Source organism: Giraffa tippelskirchi, chromosome 10 (assembly GCF_054371585.1).
Source record: "Giraffa tippelskirchi isolate mGirTip1 chromosome 10, T2T-mGirTip1v1.2.pri, whole genome shotgun sequence".
Taxonomy (NCBI): domain Eukaryota; kingdom Metazoa; phylum Chordata; class Mammalia; order Artiodactyla; family Giraffidae; genus Giraffa; species Giraffa tippelskirchi.
The window spans coordinates 2,104,577-2,123,594 of NC_137284.1; the positions used below are offsets into that span (position 1 = coordinate 2,104,577).

Consider the following 19,018-nt stretch of genomic DNA (forward strand, 5'->3'; position numbering starts at 1 on the left):
CCAAGGGACTCTCAAGAGTCTTCTCCAACACCACAGTTCAAAAGCATCAATTCTTCAGCACTCAGCTTTCTTCACCGTCCAACTTTCACATCCATACATGACCACTGGAAAAACCATAGCCTTGACTAGACGGACCTTTGTTGGCAAAGTAATGTCTCTGCTTTTAAATATGCTATCTAGGTTGGTCATAACCTTCCTTCCAAGGAGTAAGCATCTTTTAACTTCATGGCTGCAATCACCATCAGCAGTGATTCTGGAGCCCCAAAAAATAAAGTCTGACATGGTTTCCACTGTTTCCCCATCTATTTCCCATGAAGTGATGGGACCAGATGCCGTGATCTTAGTTTTCTGAACGTTGAGCTTTAAGCCAACTTTTTCACTCTCCTCTTTCACTTTCATCAAGAGGCTCTTTAGTTCTTCTTCACTTTCTGCCATAAGGGTGGTGTCATCCGCATATCTGAGGTTATTGATATTTCTCCCGGCAATCTTGATTCCAGCTTGTGTTTCTTCCAGCCCAGCGTTTCTCATGATGTACTCTGCATATAAGTTAAATAAGCAGGGTGACAATATACAGCCTTGATGTACTCCTTTTCCCATTTGGAACTAGTCTGTTGTCCCAAGTCCAGTTCTAACTGGACATTTATTAGTCAGTTCTCCTTAATTTTCTCCGATCCATGACAGATAATTTTAGTCCCCCCTTGTTTTTCATGCATCTCCTTAACATCTTTTAGGAATACTAGTCAGGTGTCAGTGACCCCCGGTTTGGGTTTGTCACTGCTTTCTCAGGATTAGACTAGGGTTTGGGGGAAGAATGCCAGGAAGTGAGGTGCTTTTCTCCTCATACCATATCACAGTTCATGACATCACTCAGTTTATCACTGGTACTGTTGACCTTGACCCACTTGGTTAAGGTGGTATCATCCAGCCTTATTTAGCTTTTTTCCCTTTCCACAGTCGAGTCATGAGAAGGGAGTCACCATTCCAGCCCACATCCAAGGGGTGGGGAGTTACACTCTGTCCTGCCAGAATGAATGGCAAACCACTGGTGAACATATGTTAAAACCATCACAGGAATGAACAAAGATTAGAGGGGAGATCCTCTGAAGTTTTTCCTTAAAGTTTCACCTACTGATTTTAGCATTCGTTCCTGGATCTTGCCTATAGCAAGTAACACTGAGGTGTTCTAGTGGTGATTTTTTTCCCTCAGTCTTTCTACATTTATTATTTGAAGTTCTTCTGTAAGGAAGATGATCCCTCTCTTTCAATCACTTGTTAATTTGTATCAGTATGGACTCAGGAATATTTATATTTTGAGCTGTAATGTAATAGTTATATTATTAATATAATTTTGTTGCTCAAATTATTGTAGCTTTGGACACTGGATTGAGAGCTCTTTTAGGGTAGTTCCTGTGTCCATTTGACATGCCCTCATCCTTCTCATTTATTCATTTTTGAGCATTTCTTTCCTTTCTAGCACTAGACAGTACTTCAGACTCATCTTACAGTTTCCCTGCCCTAGCCCTAGAATCACCATTCTGTCAGAGTCCTGGTTCCTTTTACTGGAGAATATACAGGATTTAGAAGCCAGGATCTGGGCACTAGATGTGTTCACTGCTCTAGGGCTGTCCCTGCTTCTGGGGTCTCTCAATGGACAGAGCTAGGAAATATGTATATATGAAAATAACCCAAGTGTGGACATCTATCTATATTTATTTGTGTCTGTATCAAGTATGAGTTCATTCTGGTATTTTCTCATTATAGGCTCACTCACCACCCCCCAACTCTGTTACTTTCCTTGCTCCCACTATCTATAAATTTACTTATTCAAGGGTACCTGTAGTGCCCTTGAGAAACAAACTTACCACCTAGAATACTGTGTTTATGAGTTCACTTTAACCATGTCCAGTGAAAGAGTGTTTCCCAAGGATTCATAGGTCAGCTCCTTCTTCCACTCTCCTTACAGTGCTGTGTTATACATTTGTAATACAGAACTCACTCGGCACGGTCTGCTTTCCACCCTGGACCCTCGAACAGGCTTATTTTGGTGGGGGAGGGTTGTGGTGGTGGTGTTGTATATAGTGAAATTTACTCTTGGAGATGTGTAAGTTCTATCAGTTCAGTTCAGTTCAGTCGCTCAGTCGTGTCCGACTCTTTGCGACCCCATGAACTGCAGCACGCCAGGCCTCTCTGTCCATCACCAACTCCCGGAGTCCACCCAAACCCATGTCCATCGAGTCGGTGATGCCATCCAACCATCTCATCCTCTGTCATCCCCTTCTCCTCCCGCCCCCAATCCTACCCAGCATTAGGGTCTTTTCCAATGAGTCAACCCTTCGCATGAGGTGGCCAAAGTATTGGAGTTTCAGCTTCAACATCAGACCTTCCAATGAACACCCAGGATTGATCTCTTTTAGGATGGATTGATTGGATCTCCTTGCAGTCCAAGGGACTCTCAAGAGTCTTCTCCAACACCACAGTTCAAAAGCATCAATTCTTCAGCACTCAGCTTTCTTCACCGTCCAACTCTCACATCCATACATGACCACTGGAAAAACCATAGCCTTGACTAGACGGACTTTTGTTGGCAAAGCAATGTCTCTGCTTTTAAATATGCTATCTAGGTTGGTCATAACCTTCCTTCCAAGGAGTAAGCGTCTTTTAATTTCATGGCTGCAGTCACCATCAGCAGTGATTCTGGAGCCCAAAAAAATAAAGTCTGACACGGTTTCCACTGTTTCCCCATCTATTTCCCATGAAGTGATGGGACCAGATGCCGTGATCTTACTTTTCTGAACGTTGAACTTTAAGCCAACTTTTTCACTTTCCTCTTTCACCTTCATCAAGAGGCTCTTTAGTTCTTCTTCACTTTCTGCCATAAGGGTGGTGTCATCCGCATATCTGAGGTTATTGATATTTCTCCCGGCAATCTTGATTCCAGCTTGTGTTTCTTCCAGCCAGTAAGTTCTATGGGTTTTGACAAATGCTTGGAGTTGTGTATCCAGCACCACATCATCATACAGAGAAGTTCCATAGCCTGAAAAATTTCAGGGTGCAACTCTTCTGAAGTTAAGTACTCCCCCTCCCCTAAGTACTATCAGTCATTGATCTGTTTTATGTCCCTGTAGTCTTGCCTTTTCCAGAATTTCATATAAATGATATCATATAATATGTGACCTTTTGCATCTGGCTTCTTTCACTGCTTAGAAAAATGCATTTGCGATTCATTTATGTTGTTACATGAATCATTAGTCCATTTCTTTTGATTGCTGGATGGTATTCCATTGTATGGATGTACCACAATCCGTTTACCATTTCACCTATTGAAGTGCATCCTAGTTGTTTCCAGGTTTTGGCAATTGTAAGTGAAACTGATATACACATTTATGTACAAGTTTTTGTGAATGTAAATTTTCAATTCATTTGAATAACTGGGACAGGGACCAATGGGTCACAAGATAAACATATGTTTAACATTAAAGGAAACTGCTAAACCCTTTTCCAACGTGGCTGCACCATTCTGCATTCCCACCAGCAACATGAATAGTTCTAGTTGCTCTGCATCTTCATGAGTATACCATATTATCAGACTTGAATTTCTTAATGTAAAGTGAAAAGTAAGGCTCTAACTTTATTCTTTTCCGAATATCCAAAATTGTTACCATTTTAAAATTTTAGTCATTCCAATAAGGGTATAATGGTAGCTTGTTGTGGATTTAATTTGCATTCCCCTAAAAACTACTAATATTGATTGAATTGAGCATCTCTCCATGAGCTTATTAGTAATCCACTTTTAAAATCGGGTTGTTAGTTTTCTTGTCAAGTTCCAAGAGTTCTTTATACATTCTGGAAAAAAGTCCTTGATCAGAGAAGTGACATGTAAACATTTTTTCCAAGTCTATGACTTGTCTTTACATTCTCTTAGCAGTGTCTCTTACAGAGCAAATGCTTTTCATTTTGATAAAGTCCAGTTTTTCTTTTTTTCCTGCTCACAGACTGAGTTTTTGGTATCATACTTCAACACTCATTGCCAAATCCAAGGTCCAGAGGTTTTCTCCTATGTTTCCCTGAAGAAATTTTAGTTTGTGTTTTACTTTAGTTTTTTCAGTAAGACTGAATACAGTACCTTTCACATTTTCATTTTCTGACTGTTGATGGCCTCCTACAATGTGAGACGTAAGCGCTAAATGTATTAAAATCTACACACACACTTAAACATTTAGGAGATAGCTGTACTACTTTGACAAAAAAAAAAAGAAATCTTTCTTTTTCAAAAGCAAAAGATAGGTTGTTGCTGTTGCTCAGTTGCTAAGTCATGTCCAACTCTTTATGACCCCATGGACTGGAGCATGCCAGGCTTCCTTATACTTCACTATCTCCTGGAGTTTGCTCAAACTCAGGTCCATTGAGTTGGTAATGCTATCCAACCATCTCATCCTCTATCATCCCCTTTTTTTCCTGCCCTCAATCTTTCCCAGCATCAGGGTCTTTTCCAATGAGTCGGATCTTTGCATCGGGTGGCCAAAGTACCGGAGCTTCAGCTTCAGCATCAGTCCTTCCAGTGAATATTCAGGGTTGATTTCCTTTCGGATTGACTGGTTTGATCTCCTTGCAGTCCAAGGGACTCTTGAGTCTTCTCCAGCACCACAGTTCGAAAGCATCAATTCTTCAGCTCTTGTCCTTTATGGTCCAAGTCTCACATCTGTACATGACTCCTGGAAAAACCATAGCTTTGACTATACAGATCTTTGTCAGCCAAGTGATGCCTCTGCTTTTTAATGTGCTATAGGTATAGCTCCAAAATCATAAAAAATTTCCTATGACAAAGCCATAATTAAGGTTAAAACACTGAAGGTATACTGGGGAAGGTATCTGTACCCCAAATGACAAAGGGTTAATTATCTCTATCTAACATATAAAAATTTTCCTACAAACTGACCAACAAAAATGAGTAAAGGATATGAACAGATAATTCCACAAGAGGAAAACCAAATAGCCTCAGAGCCACAAAAGGCATTCAACGTAGAAGGAAAAACAGCACGCCAGTCTTCATCTGTATTTGGCGGGCCCCGAAAAGGCTGCCAAAGGCTGGTGCCGGCATGGATGTGGGGAAGCTGGCATGTTCACGTGCTACTGGTAGAGCCTGATGCCACTTCTGGGGAAAACAATTCAGCAACATCTATTAAAATTACCAAGGAAACACCCTGTCACCTGCCTTAATGTGTCAGGTTTTCATAAAGACGGATGGTGCATCATTGTCTTAAAGTAGAGGCTTACAGCTAATGGAACCAGATGTCCATCAAACATGGACTGGCTGAGTTAACTGTGGCAGACCTAAGCTACAGACTGTCATGCAACTTAACTAAAGTAAGACTTAGGTCCATGTCTACACACCTGTAGAAAAATGAGATGGGCATGCTGCAGAGTGACAGCAACAAAGTGACAGGAACGTCACATGTGTGTAAATGCAAGTCCCACCAGGTGTCAGCTGCTCTGATGAGCAGAGAGGGATGAGCTTGGAATCTAGTTGGTGGTTAACACTAACGACCTCGGCGGGGGAGGAAGGGCTTTGTGAATCTTTGACTTGCCTCATTTTTTACAAGTACTTATTTTACAATACAAACTTTAAATGAAAAAAAAAACAAAAAAACACAAGGGTCCAGATTGAAAATCTGGGTACTGACAGGTCCTCTTGGTCAGCCCTAAGGGCCAGTGTCAGCCCACTGCTGGTGGGCCCAGGAATCTGAACGCTAACACTGGCTGTTGCGTGGTTCCTGTGCCCCGCTGAGGGTGCAGGCAGTGGGTGCAAGGGGCCAGGAGCTCTGTGGCTGCCGCACACCTGGCCTCCGACTCTTCATGAGCAGGAGTCCTACCGCCCTGGGTCCGTCCACATGACCGTGGACAGTGATGGGAATCGGCGCCTTACCAGATCTGCTCTTGTCAGCTATTCTTGACCCTAACGTCTGGTGTGAACCTGGGGAGAGGCCCAGACCCCTGAGCTCAGCCCAGCCACAGTCCTCACTCTGAGATGTCATGCGTGATAAGTCATTCAGTTGTGTCCGACTCTTTGTGACCCCATGGACTGTAGCCCATCAGGCTCCTCTGTCCATAGAATTCTCCAGGCAAGAATACTGGAGTGGGCTGCCATTCCCTCCTCCAGGGGATCTTGTGGACCTAGGGATCAAACCTGCATCTCTTCCATCTCCTGCACTGACATGAAAGTTCTCTACCAGCAGCACCACCTAGGAAGCCCTTCCCACTGGCTCTCAATTGCACCTTGACCACTGAGGGCTCAGGCCTGTGGGGGCCATCGTGAACCCAGCCAATCCTTGTGCCGAGACTTCTTACGTCACCTCCACTCTTCCCCAGTGCTGTGAGCGGGTATCTTACCTGCTTGTGGGAAGGCTCCAGGGGTGCAGGTATGCCCCACAGCCAGAGTGGCTGGTTTGAGTCGGCATCTAAGCTCTGAGCAGCCCTGGGCCCCTCTGCCATCATGCCTAACACGCTGCCCCGCATCTTTCCCAACAGTGAAAAAGAGTCCCACGCTGCTGGAAGTGAGCACAGCCCATTTCATGAGAACCAACAGCTTTGCTGAGGACCTGGACCTGGAGGGGGAGACGCTGCTGACTCCCATCACCCACGTGTCACAGTGAGTGCCTGCTCGCCCAGGGGTGATGAGCAGAAAGGACGTGGGGCTCAAAGGGGCTACCTCGGTGCTGGACCAGGGCTCAGGTCTGTTAGCCCAGTGCCCACCACTCACTGCCTGCCCTCAGCAACCGAGGGCCACTGGCCACCAGGGGCTAGACCCCGCGCTGGGGCACCCGGCAGGGATATAGCAAGGGCATTTCCCACCGAGTCTGGGAACACGATCCTCTTGTTGTGACTTATGGAAAACCAGACTGATCATTTTCCACTTGTTTCCGTGCTCTGAGCGTCTGAGAAGATTGTTTTTCTCTCTCTGAGCCCCCTCCCCTGCCCCCCAAAAGAGAGACAACTTTGTTTTTCACATTTCCCCGTGGAACCCTGGCCAAGCCACGGGGCAGATGCTGCGCTGTCCTCAGGGGCTCCTTCAGGTGGAGGAAATGGCTGATTCTCCACGCCTTCCAGTTGGCCTGCCCCCGAGGCACAGCTGGCCTGGGACGCATGCCCGTCCTCCCCCGCAGTCACGGTATCCCCAGGCCAATCCCCGGGGCTCAGCCGTGGTGTGATTCCTCTGCGACGTGACTCAGTGCTCCCAGCTAGGGCGCCCCGCACACGGTGACAGCCTGTGCTAGGTCAGCGGGACACTTGGGCCCGCCCTGGCTGCAGCCCCACTGGGGATTCCCCTAGAGACGTCTGTTTGTGCCAGGATGTGCACGGTGCTCACCGTCCTTCTGAGAGTCACTGGCTGGCCTCCTTTCCTTCTCTCCTGGCAGTCAGTGAAGTGTGTTCTGGTTCTCCGGACTCAGGGTCTCCAGGTCGTCCTAATCGTGTGCATCTCTCTCGAGGTGAGGCGCCAGGCTGGCTGCCTTTGCTCCTGCCAGGTGTGGCCTTTGCCTCGCAGATGACTAAGGAAGTCAGGACCCCAACTGCAGGGCCTCCTGGCTGCTCTGTAACCCGAGGACTGGCCGGGCTGGGGAGCCAGAGCAAGAGGGGGACAGGGCTGTCTCGAGGTGGTACCATGATCTGACAGGCCCACCTGCCATCCTCCTAGGCCCCCACTCCAGGCTCACACAGAGCTTGACAGCACCTGTGGATGGCAGGGTGTGCACAGAAAGCATGCTCAGGCGCCGTGAGAGCCGCACAGGGGGCTGGAAAGCAGGGGTTCCTCATCCTCGTGGACTCAGCACTGGAGAAAACTCCCAGGCCACCCCTGGGAGGAGGGCTCTGAACTCTGGGCCCATCCTGGAGATGACCCAAGAGGCTCACTTGGTAAGTGAGCAAGGGCAGAGGCAGGACTCGTTCTGGGAACCAGAGCCGCTGGGCAGATGCAGGTCGGTGGCATTCCAAGGCAGAATGCCAGCTTACCCCTCTGGCTGAGGCCTGTAGCGAATCTGGGGCACAGGAGACCCCAAAGTGTTTTGTGAAAGTTGGGGCTTTGTGGCTGGTGTTTGCAGCACAGGTGGCAGGGCCTGCTTAGAGCAGGGACGACCAAGAGCCTGCTGGGAACCGGGACCCTCGTGTGGGTGGACACCACCTGGGCCTCGCTGTACTGCTCAGCGGCCCCTCCTTGTCCTCCTGGCGCTCACTTCCTATCAGAGCTCGCTTTGCGTCCTCTCTCACCTGTGGCCCAGCCCAACAATGCACACACAAGGCGTCATACCCTGGGTGGATGGGGTGGCCACCCACCATCCGTCCAGCTTGGCGATCTTCACCAGCTCCCTGGGCCCTATGAGGCCGCTGCAGGGAGGCCCATGGTGAGGGTGGTGAAAGACTGGGAGCTGAGGTGGCCTAAATCCAAGCTCACAGCTGTCTTGCCTGGTCGCCCCTTTTGAAGAGAGGTCCATGTGTGTCGGTATCTGCAGGCACAAGGTTTCCAGGGGCGAGAGGTGGTCCACCTGCCAGGGAGCCCCAGGAAGCAACTCAAGCTGGTGGAGCTGCACAGTCAGAGGAACCTGGCCATTTTGTGTCTTCTTTCCTCCAAGACAGAGGCTGTCTGACCTGACAGCCCCGAGCTCTCTGCCTGCCGTGGGCCTGGTGCATAATCAACCAGTGAGCCTGTGGTGGTCCCTGGGTGATCACTCCCTGGGCGCAGTCCGTTGGTTATGGGAGAAGGGGCCCCCTCCAGTGCTGGCTGGGCCTAGGCCGTCCTTCCCCAGGAGGGTCCTCACCCTGGAACCTGTGAAGGCCTTTCCCAGTACAGACTGTGCAGAGGAGCCAGCTGGGAAGGCGGGTGCTGGAATGAGGGGTCTGCAGTGAAGGCTGGGCTGAAAAGACAGAGTACGGCAGAAAGGCCTCCTCAAGGCCCTGTGATCTGGTCAAGGTTGAGACAGCAGGGGCTCTGCATGTCCCTGTCCTCAAGGGTCAGGGTCCTGCCCACAAGAGCCCAGGTAGGGAAAGTGGGGTACCGGCACAGTGCAGGAGACGGCGGTGGGACCTCAGATCCTAGGCACCCCCGGGGTTAAGGGCTGGGCCAAGGCGCCACCCCACCATGGAGGGGGAAGGAGGCAGCAGTGATGGGCACTGCATTTACTCTGGGCTGCAACAGTCTGCAGGGCAGTCAGGGGAAGATGGCCAGGCCTCGGTGTCCACACTGGGCCGCATTCCTCTGCCTCCCGCATAGCTTGCCTGCTGATTGATGCCCCTAATTAAACTCGGCTCCAGCGGCTTGGGGACCCATCTTGGCTCCTGCGGGCAGCTCAGCCCCATGGACTCCAAGCAAGGAAGAGAGGTGCACACCCTGGAGTGTGTGCAAAGGACTGGGGATATGCACAGGGGTCTCACAGGGGCCAGAGTGGGTGGGAGGCAGTTACTGAAAAACAGATCCATTTTTCTTCAGCATTTGACTGAATGTTAAATGTATTACCATGTTGGGACAGTTCCAGAATTCAAATTAAAAGCATAAATAAAGACACATTTTGTTTCCATCTCAAGCTCTCCCCGCCCGCGGGGCCCCAGGGAGGTGAGGTCACTGCAGCCTTGATTACAGGATGGTCCCTGGAGCTGGGCGAAGCTCCTCTTTCCGGGGCCTGTTGGCCATTGGTGGAGCAAGGGGTCAGGGGACTAGGGGTCAGTGAGCCAGCCTGGTGCAACCTAGGGAGTCGTCAGGGTGCAGCGGGCTGGGGAGAGAGAGTGGCTCTGGCCATGCAAGCACCACAGGCAGGCCCCTGGGCCCACTCACAGCTGTGGATGGCCAGGCCACAGGGTCACCCACACCTCTCAGGAAGATGGAAGGGAGCTCATCTGCCCTTGGGCCCCTACCCTGAGCCTTGCTATGAGGCTGCCACGGAGCTAGTGTGAGGCAGGAGACAAGGTATCTAGGGCACGGGGCAGGGGATAGGGAGACCCTACTAGGGGCTCTTGCCCATCGCAGGAAGGGCCTGTGTCCATCCCTGTGCCCTGCACATGGTGTCCCACTTGGGACATCTGTGTCACTCATCGGCAGCCATCAGATTCCCGCTCATTTTTCCAGCATCCTCTCAGTCCTCCCCCCTTCAAGGAGGCCCAGGACGTCCCCAGACCAAGCTGCCACATCCTCTTCCAGCCCCTGAGGCCCTCTGTACCAGCTCCCTAAACCCTTGTGCGGGGCCTGGGTCTCTTTTGGGGTGCCTGTCTACCAGGACCCTCATGTGTGGCTCCCCTAGGCCTCTCCTTATCTGGCACCCCTCAAGCCCCAGGCTGGAAGAGCTCAGACTATGGCTCCCGCCCCAAAGCAGACAGGGTCCCCCAGCCAGGGCCCAGCCAGCACCTCCCGAGGAAGAGATGAAGCAGGGGCTGTGGGCACCTCAGTGCTGCTGGCATGCAGGGCCAGGGTAGCTGGGTCAGAACCGGCCTCGGGTCAGCATCTGTGGCTCTGGGCTCCAAGGCTGTGTGTTGGGAAGTCCTCCCCACAGCTGCCGAGTCAGCCAGGACTGGCCTGGCATTCACACCCATCCCGTTGATTGCACGTGGATACCCAGGGCCGGTGGTTCCAGAGCCAGACCCTCTGTGCACACAGCAGTCTCTGGTTTCCCTTGAAGGGCCCCTCCTCTCTCTGTCACGGCCTCCCAGATAGGCAAGACCCAGCTCTCTTTAACCAGCCACCTCTCTGTCCTGCTCTGCAGGGGGAGAGTCTGGTTAGCACCCTGTACACCAAGACAGGCATGGGGAAGGCCAAGAACCTTCTAGGGAAGAAAGGCAGAGGGAAGGCAGGGCCGAGGCTGGGGCCCGCCAGGTGACTGTGAGCGCATTTTATGCACACATGCCCGGCGAGCATGTACTTGCAGGCCTCCTGCGACATGACAGCCTGGAGATCCTTGAGCAAAACCAGCCCTGTGTGTGTTAATTAGAATTTCCATGTCTTCAACTTTCTCCTGGACCCTGCAGAATCTCACGCCAAAACGTTCAAGTTTCTCTTTTCCAGCGAGGCCGCTGTGGCCTGGCTTTCATCCACATCACTACTAATGTCTCCTGAAATCTGCATTTGTCAGCGAGGCCAGGGCCAGCCCCATGCCTTCTGGAAACAAGGGCAAATGTCACAAGGCTTGGTCCCGCGCTCAGTTCCCTGGACCAGGGTACTAGCTCTACTGGCGGTACCAGGATTGCCTGGGACATTTCAGAGACGCCCAGGGCCCACTGCAGCCCACACCCACGGAGCCCAGAGGCGCCAGGCACAGCACCTCTGTGAACGCCCAAGCCCCTTGCTCTGTTCCTCACCCTGCAAACCTTGGTGGGAAAGGACTGAGAGGCCTTGCTGGGGCCAGCGTCCAGGGGGATAAAGGAGGGGGCTTGCCAGGAACAGATGAGGCTAGTTTGTCTTTCCAGAACAGTGTCCTCTCCTTGGAGCTCCAGACCACCTCTGTCTGCACAAGGTGCCAAGGAAGCCCCGTGGGAGCCCGCCCGGGAGGGCTGTGAGAAGCTGCATGAGTCACAGGCTCCCCGTCAGAGCCTCACAGCCCCGGCCAGGCGCAAAGCCGTCTCTGAAATGCACGGGGGGATTAAATGTTCTCCTAATTAAATTACAAGCGAGGCGGAGTGGCTCAGTGGGAACAACGAGGGACTGGAGATCGGATGCCCTTCATCTGGCGCCCAGCCGGTCCTGGCCCAGCTGCGGGCCAGCCTCTGAGCCCCCCAACCTCTGGGGGCCTCACTTCCTTCGTGAGAGCAATCCCCCAGCCTGTCCGCCGAGGCTGCTACCCTGGGGAGTGGGCCCGTGGTCTGGGAGGAAGGCCCAGAGGCAAGCAAGGGGACTTCTTCCTGCCTTAGGCACTGTTGATCACCCCAGGCTCTGGCACGCTCAGGGCCTGCTCGGCCATCTCCGCGGCACAGGTCCGCAGCAAGGGCAGCGTGGACCATGGGCAGTGTTAAGGAGGATGTTAAGGAGAGAAGGCCCACACCCTAGAGGTGGCGGGAGGTGAGGACTTCACAAATGGTACTGGTGTTGATGGAGAGACATTTCTGACTGTCGGGGAGTCCCACACAGCTTCCCTCCTATGCTTTGCTTGAATCTGGAAGGGGAGACCCAGGGCAGCCTGACCAGGAAGCCTGAGGTGGGGATCCCCTGGGCCAGGGGTGGGAGGAGTTTGGGGCAGACCCAGCCCCTCTGCAGGTCTGCACTGTCCATCTCTCAAGTTAGAAAGGCTTGTCCTTATATAGAGGACATTGTTTTCAACTTTTTAGTTGAAGGATGAAGTACACAGATCTCAAGGGTACTGTCTTGTGCATTTTCACCCCCTGGGACTTGTGACACCAGCCCCCAAGTGAGGCGACAGAACCTCGCAGGAAGCCCCTAGGTTCCCCCTTCCTGTCACTAACACCCAAGAGTAAGCAAGTCCCGGCTTCCAGCAACAGGACCCAGCTTTGCCCGTTCTTGAACTTTCTATCAATAGACTCCTACAGTGCACACACATATGTCCGACTCCCTGTGAGCTTCTCAGTCTGGCTGAAGAGAGCAAGGCCTCCCTCTCCCCTGGCTGGCTGGCACCCCGCTGTGTGAAGGGCCTACACCTCCTTTATCCATTCTCCTCTGACGGCCACTTGGACCATTTCCAGTACAGGGTTGTTATCATCACTGCTAAGAATATTCTGTCTGGGCTCTTTGGGGAACACATGGGCTGCTTTCTGGTGAGTATCTTGCCAGGTCAGTGGATGAGCTTGTTGACTTTGAGTACACACTGCCTCACAGCTGCCCAAAGTGGGCATACCGTTTCCACCCCCACCCATGGCGGCAGGGCATTCTGGCTGCTCCATATCCTAACACTTCATGTTTTCCGTCATTTCCTTTTTAGCCACAATGGTGGGTATCTAATGGCATCAAACTGTGATTTTAACTTGCAGTAATAGCTACGGGCTTCCCTGGTGGCTCAGGAGTAAACAATCTGCCTGTCAATGCAGGTTCAATCCCTGGGTTGGGAAGATCCACTAGAGTAGGAAATGGCAACCCACTCCAGTATTCTTGCCTGGAGAATCCCATGGACAGAGGAGCCTGGCAGGCTACGGTCGGTCCATGGGGTCACAAACAGCAGGACACAACTCAGTAACTAAGCAACAGCAAAGTCAATGGCTAATGCAGCTGAGCCCTCTTCACGTTATTATTATTTAGTTGAATACTGTCCTTTGTAAAATGCCCGTGTTGGCGGCCCATTTTCTTTTGGGTTGTGTTTTCTTCTGATTTATAGGCATTCTTCATCCTGGACATGAGTCATTGGTCAGATATATGTATGTTCATTCCAAAGAAACAACACCTCTCCCTCTGCGGGCTGCCCTTTTCCTCTCTTAAGGGTGTCTTTTGATGAACAGAAGGTCTTAATTTTAACCTCATCCAGTTAATCAAACATTTCCTTTCTGGGGAGTGCTATTTGTATCCTATTTAAGAAACTCTGACTACTCCAAGGTCATAAAGATGATTGTTTTTTTCCTAAAGTTTTACTAGTTCACCTTTCACATGTAGATCTGCAATCTGCCTGGAATCAATTTTTGCATTCAATGTGAGGCTGAGGTCAAGGTAGTTTTCCCCCATTTGGATATCCAGTTTGACTCAGCACCCTTTACTGAAAAGACCGCCCCTCTCCACTGCCCTACCGGATAAGCACCATGAGAAAGCAGCTCACGGTCTACATGCGGCTCGTGGATCCTACTCACTTGGTCGGTCGTGTTTTTATAGTTTTTCTTGCCAGGGCCATGTTTCATTATCAGTACAGTTTGATCCCAGCTCTAGACAGCTGATCATGCGAGCTCCAGCCCGTTCTCCTGCCTTGCTTGGCTGTCTCTGTGCGGCACCTCCATCCATCCATGTGCCAGTTTACACAGGAAACTTCTAATAGGTAGGCCGGCTCCCTAGATGAGTACAGGGAGGACAAACACCTTTACTACACTGAGTCTTTGGAACCGTGCTCTCGACATGTCCCTCTTTCGTTAAGGTCTTCTTCCATTTCTTCTCCCATGTCCTGTAGGTTTCAGGGCAATGGTCAAGCACACCTTGTCTGAGATTTATTCCTTGTTAGCTGGTGTTTGCTATGGGTTTACCAAGCCTGGGAACATCGCCTGCCAGGGAACTCTGACCGCCCTGGGTCACTTCCTCCTGCATATGGGATGCTAGGGCAGTCGGCTCACTTCTCTGAGCCTCATGTCCTCTTGTGGACGTGAGGGATGCACGTCACGGTGCTGGTGTTCGCCTTTGAAGAGACGGGGTCCGGCATCCAGCTGTGTGCCTGCTCCGGGAAAGCGTTTGAGAGAGGTCAGTGTAGAATTCCGCCTTGTGATGAGAGGTCCCGCGGGGATGCCCCTTACTTGGCCTGAGAGCGTCTGAAACTGCTGGGTCACGAGTCTGCAGGGGACACGGATGGGCCACAATGTGTCACCGTGAGCTGCGGTCCCCACTGATGAGAGGCACCTGGTTGTTGCTGTTCAGTCGCTCAGTCGTGTCTGACTCTTTGTGACCCCGTGGACTGCAGCATGCCAGGCTTCCCTGTCCATCACCGTCTCCCGGAGTTTGCTCAAACTCATGTCCATCGAGTCAGTGATGCCATCCAACCATCTCATCCTCTGTCATCCCCTTCTCCTCCCGCCTTCAATCCTTCCCAGCATCAGATGTAACTAGAAAGCCACCACCCACCGCCTCTCATCCCAGGGCTCACGAGCTGTGCTGTCTGAGGAGGGAGAGACCCAACACCTGCTCTTCCAGCTCTACTCTTGGAGGGGATGCAGAGGACCACGCCCCAGAGTAGCCACAGGTGCCCCAAGGTGCCCCTGCCTTCTGTTCTCATCACAGCTGGGCTCACCTGCTGAGGATGACACCCATCTTCAAGCAGAGCAAGGACCAGGGCAGGCACAAGGCCTGCCTTCCCCTGGGACCGCACTTGGCAGGGAAAGGAGACGCCGAGGTAGCTCTGTTTCTGAGCAGTTCACAGGCTGCATGGCCCAAGTGTGGGGGCAGTGTTCACAGCCCTGGTGGCTCTCAGGTGCTTAGGAGAGGGTGAGCCCCTGTCGTCCGTATGTCTCGTGTCAGGGGTGGGAGGGGACACTGCGGCTGGCTGAGACCAAAGCTCGAGTCCTCAGTGGGGCCCCCAGAGGACACGTGGTGAGTCAGTCCCCTGAGTCACGGAAAGATAGATCTTGCCACCTTGAACCTGGCACCACCCTGGGAGGGTGAGGGCACCCAGGCCTGCAGACCACTCTGGGGCAGCGCTGACCTGGCCTTCCAGGGTGCCGGGGCTTCTCAGGCTGCTCCAGAGCCCCTCCATCTAGCATTCATTCTTTAAGATTTACAGGCCCTCTTGGGACAATGCAGGTGTCCTCGGCGATGACTGGCTAGCAGGTAGAGGTCTGGCCTGCCTGTGGGAGTGCCAGGTGGAGGGAAGAGGAAGAAAAGATGGAGGCAGAGGGAGACAGGAGTCCAGGGCCAACCCCAGAGTCTGGCATCCACGGCATTCCGCCATCCCCACAGATCCAGCCGTGACCCCACAATGGCTGTGATCTTCTCAGGAAGTACTCTCTTCGCAAGGGCAGTGGCCCCGGAGGCTCACAGTGAAGACAGCTCAGGAAGGAGCGTGGAGAAGAGCAGGGATACCCTTGGCATTCACAGGCAAGGTCTCCACTACAGTCAGCACAAGAACAACTTAGGGGTTTACATCAAGCTTTGAGAAGGGAATTTGGTTGGGGCGGGGCAGTTCAAGGAATTTTCAAAGGTAATGTTGACTCTACCTGATTTGTCTTCCAAGACCTTGGAACCGGGCCATCACACAAGATCAGACTACACTGCACTCAGAATACCACTCATGCCACAGCTGTGCCCCCTGGGAAACTGGGGCACACAGCAGGGTGGCTTCACAAAGCAGTAGAAGGCATCTGGGGACTGGACGGGGTATGTAAGGCTGTTCAAGGCACCGACTGCACACACAGTACGTTCGGCGTTCTCCCCACAGCCTCACTTGTGGTTACGGGCAAGACTGCTGCCCTCCAAGAGCCAGCCCCTGAAGAGGCAGCGGGCAGCACTGGGCGGCCAGCTGCTGGTCCTCGGCTTTACCCAGCTGACCTCTGTATCTGCGTATACAGTTCAGGGCAAGGGCACACTGGGACCTCTGGCTACATCTCTTAAGCACACCCTGGGTGTGTCCTCCTGGCCCAGCTCGGTCTGCATGAGGGCCCAGTGTCTCCACTCCTGGGTTGGGATGGGGCAGCTGTCCTCAGGCCCAAAGGGGACCTTTCTTTCCCTACTTAATCTCCTCTCTTGGGCCTTTTGTAGGTGTGCTTGTTTTTCAATATTTTCTTTAGGTTCATGTCCAGATTTGTTAAGTTAAATTGAATCTCTTCCCGTTTGAAACACTTGAATGCTTTTTTCCTGCTCTTCTCTTTGAATTGCCACATGAAACCCCCAGCTGGGTGTGTGGGCTCCAGGTGGAAGCTCGCAGGGGCCTGGCTGCAAGGCCAGGGTCATAAGCTGGGGCCGCCTCAGGTGGAGCAATGCTCAGAAAGACTGGCTCCCAGCCTGAACGAACTTGGGGCAGTGTGTGTGCAAGCGGCAGGGGCGGGACTGTCCCCAGGGGCTCCAAGGGCTGCACCTGAGATGCTCTCCCAGTGACCCCTCGCTCTGTGGCAGTGCCTGAAAGCTTGGTGCCAACGGGCCCTCCTCCATCACCGGCCTGTCTCATGCACTAGGAAATGGACTTGGTTAGACCACACGGTCTGGGTCTAAGGTGGGAAAACATGCCTGCAGATGTCAGGAGATGGGAAGAGTGGGAAACAGGAGCCCCGAGACCAAAGACAGAGGACTCTGCTCAGCTGCTGGCAGCGCCAGGTAGGCGCTCAGCTCCGAACTCTGAACCCTGTGCTCTTTTGCTGTCCCAAAGCAGCCTGTCTCCTCCAGTGGGCCCTGCCTCCGTCCCACACCAGTCCCAGCCAACCTCCTTCATCACCTGGGCCAAGTGACCTCAGTCCCAGGGTGTTGGTTGGGGCACTCTCCTGAGCCCCGTGCCCCAGTCATGCAAGGCCTTCAGCCTGGCCATGCCCTGCTCCTTAGCTCTCTGCTTCCCCCCCCCCCCACGCAGGCACAGGAAAGCCTCCCCCAGTTAACTATGCTGCAGGCCAAGCCTGGAAGGAGAGGTGGGTGGAGCCAAGTAACTGTGACAGAAACACTGAAACTCGGGGTCAGAAAGTACAGTCCTCATACTTATCCCGGAGATCCACACGGGTAAGACCAAGACAAGGGTGCTGCCTTTCCCAAACTAGGCGGGAGGATCAGCCAGCCGTGAGAAAGGTCAGAAGCCCCACATGAGAGTCCGGGTGCAGGTGGAAACCTGGCCTCCTCCCCAGGTGGCAATGCAGGCCACCACTTCTGAAAACAGTCCTGAGGGCACACAAAGGGCACGGTCTGAGGAGCGTGGAGCTTGACCTCTGTTTCGCTGTGGACACTCTGCCGGGGCTCCAGGCCCCCCTCTGCACGGAGTCCCTACAGTGCCATGAATGCTGCTGCTCACCACCGTCCTCATGGACTCTGATGACCTGCAGAAATATCACTCTCTCCGTCTGATGCCACCTGGCCACACAGGTGCAAGTCCCAGTGACTCGGGAAGCTGAGTGTGACCAGCCAGCCCACCGTGTGAGGCTGATCACGGACTTGTCTCATTTCCTGGGGCTGGTGTTGGGCTCTGCCTGTCAATGTTTAACTCCCGAGGAGGCCGACCTTGGGGCTGGGGAGGCTCAGACTGCAGAGGGGAGAGGGGCTCCTTTCTGCTCTGTGTGTTCAGGGACCCTGGGGTGGGGATGGGCAGTGTCAGCTCCCAGCAAGCAGGGCCCAAGCTGGAGGGAAGAGGGCTTCTGCGTGAGCTCCGCCCCGGCGTGCCGGGAAGAGGCGGGGAGCGCTGCCCCCCTCCCCCCACCCTGTAGGTGACAGTGGCCCCGGCAGGATGCGCAGCTCGGAGGACCCCTCCATGGTTTCCGGCGGCTTCGGACCTGGGGTGCGCGGGCGCCTCATTTGCAATTGCTGGTTGCCCCACAAGGGCCTGGCCTAGGTCTCCCCGCTGGTGGGAGGAAGGTGTGGGAGCTGGTTTGCTGGGGCCACCCAGTGTGGGCTCAGGAAGGGAAGGAATGTGACCGAGGCCGGGTGTGGCTGAGGAGAGTGCAGCCAGTTGTGGGTTTTTCTTGGGGCCGAGATAGACGTGAGCAGAGATGGAGGCCCCTCTCTCTCTGCCCCCACCACACACACTAGGACCTTTCTTCAGCGTGCGGCTGTGGAGCTGGAGGCCAAGGACACCCTCTGGAAATCTGAATTCCATTCGCTCTTGGCAAAGAACAGCTTCCTGCTTGGGGAAGGTGTGCGCGTGTGTGCGCGCGTGTGCACACACAGCCGTGGGGGCTGGCAGAGGGAGAGGCACGTGGGTGGAGCGATGTTTGATGAGACGTGTAAGGTGACCCCAGTGTTTCCCGGCACTGGATGGCACTTGCCCCTCTGTCCGGAGGAGCTCAGACACCTGGAGTGACTGAATCAGAGACGTGCAGGCTGCGTGGCCTTCGCAACAGGCTCTGGCTTAAAACAGTCACGGCAAAACATGCCTTTGAATCTGAAAGCCAGGAGTTTTGCAAAATAATTCAAAAAGTTTGTTGAACCTTAAACCTTTCCTGATGATTCCTTCCTTCTGAAGTTAACTCGTTAAAGTTGCTCCAATCCCAGCCTGGTGCCAGACCAGCTTCCTGGAAACGCTCGCCAACTGCTGGCCTTTGGAAAGACTTGTCACCCTAATAGCTGTTTAAAAAAAAAAAAAAAGCTCCCTGGGCACCTTGGCTGCAGGGTCTGAAAAGTCCTTTGTGTTCGCTCCAGCTGCAGAGCCGTCCCAGCCCGCTCCTGGGCTGGCTGAGCTGTCTCTCTTCGTTTCCTCTTACAGTGGCGGGTGCTGGGCTGGCTTCTTCC

At 52.9% G+C, this 19,018-nt stretch overlaps 1 protein-coding gene across 7 annotated transcripts in view; it reads left to right on the forward strand.

The window, feature by feature from the left end:
• The window catches only part of KCNQ1 (potassium voltage-gated channel subfamily Q member 1), a 364,825-nt gene that overhangs the window by 171,803 nt on the left and 174,004 nt on the right, over positions 1-19,018 (forward strand). For all 7 annotated transcript variants that reach the window (XM_081533328.1, XM_081533326.1, XM_081533327.1 and 4 more), the window contains one exon: positions 6,526-6,646. In XM_081533328.1, coding sequence (XP_081389454.1) covers positions 6,526-6,646 — 121 coding nt within the window. The remainder of the gene's footprint in view (positions 1-6,525; positions 6,647-19,018) is intronic.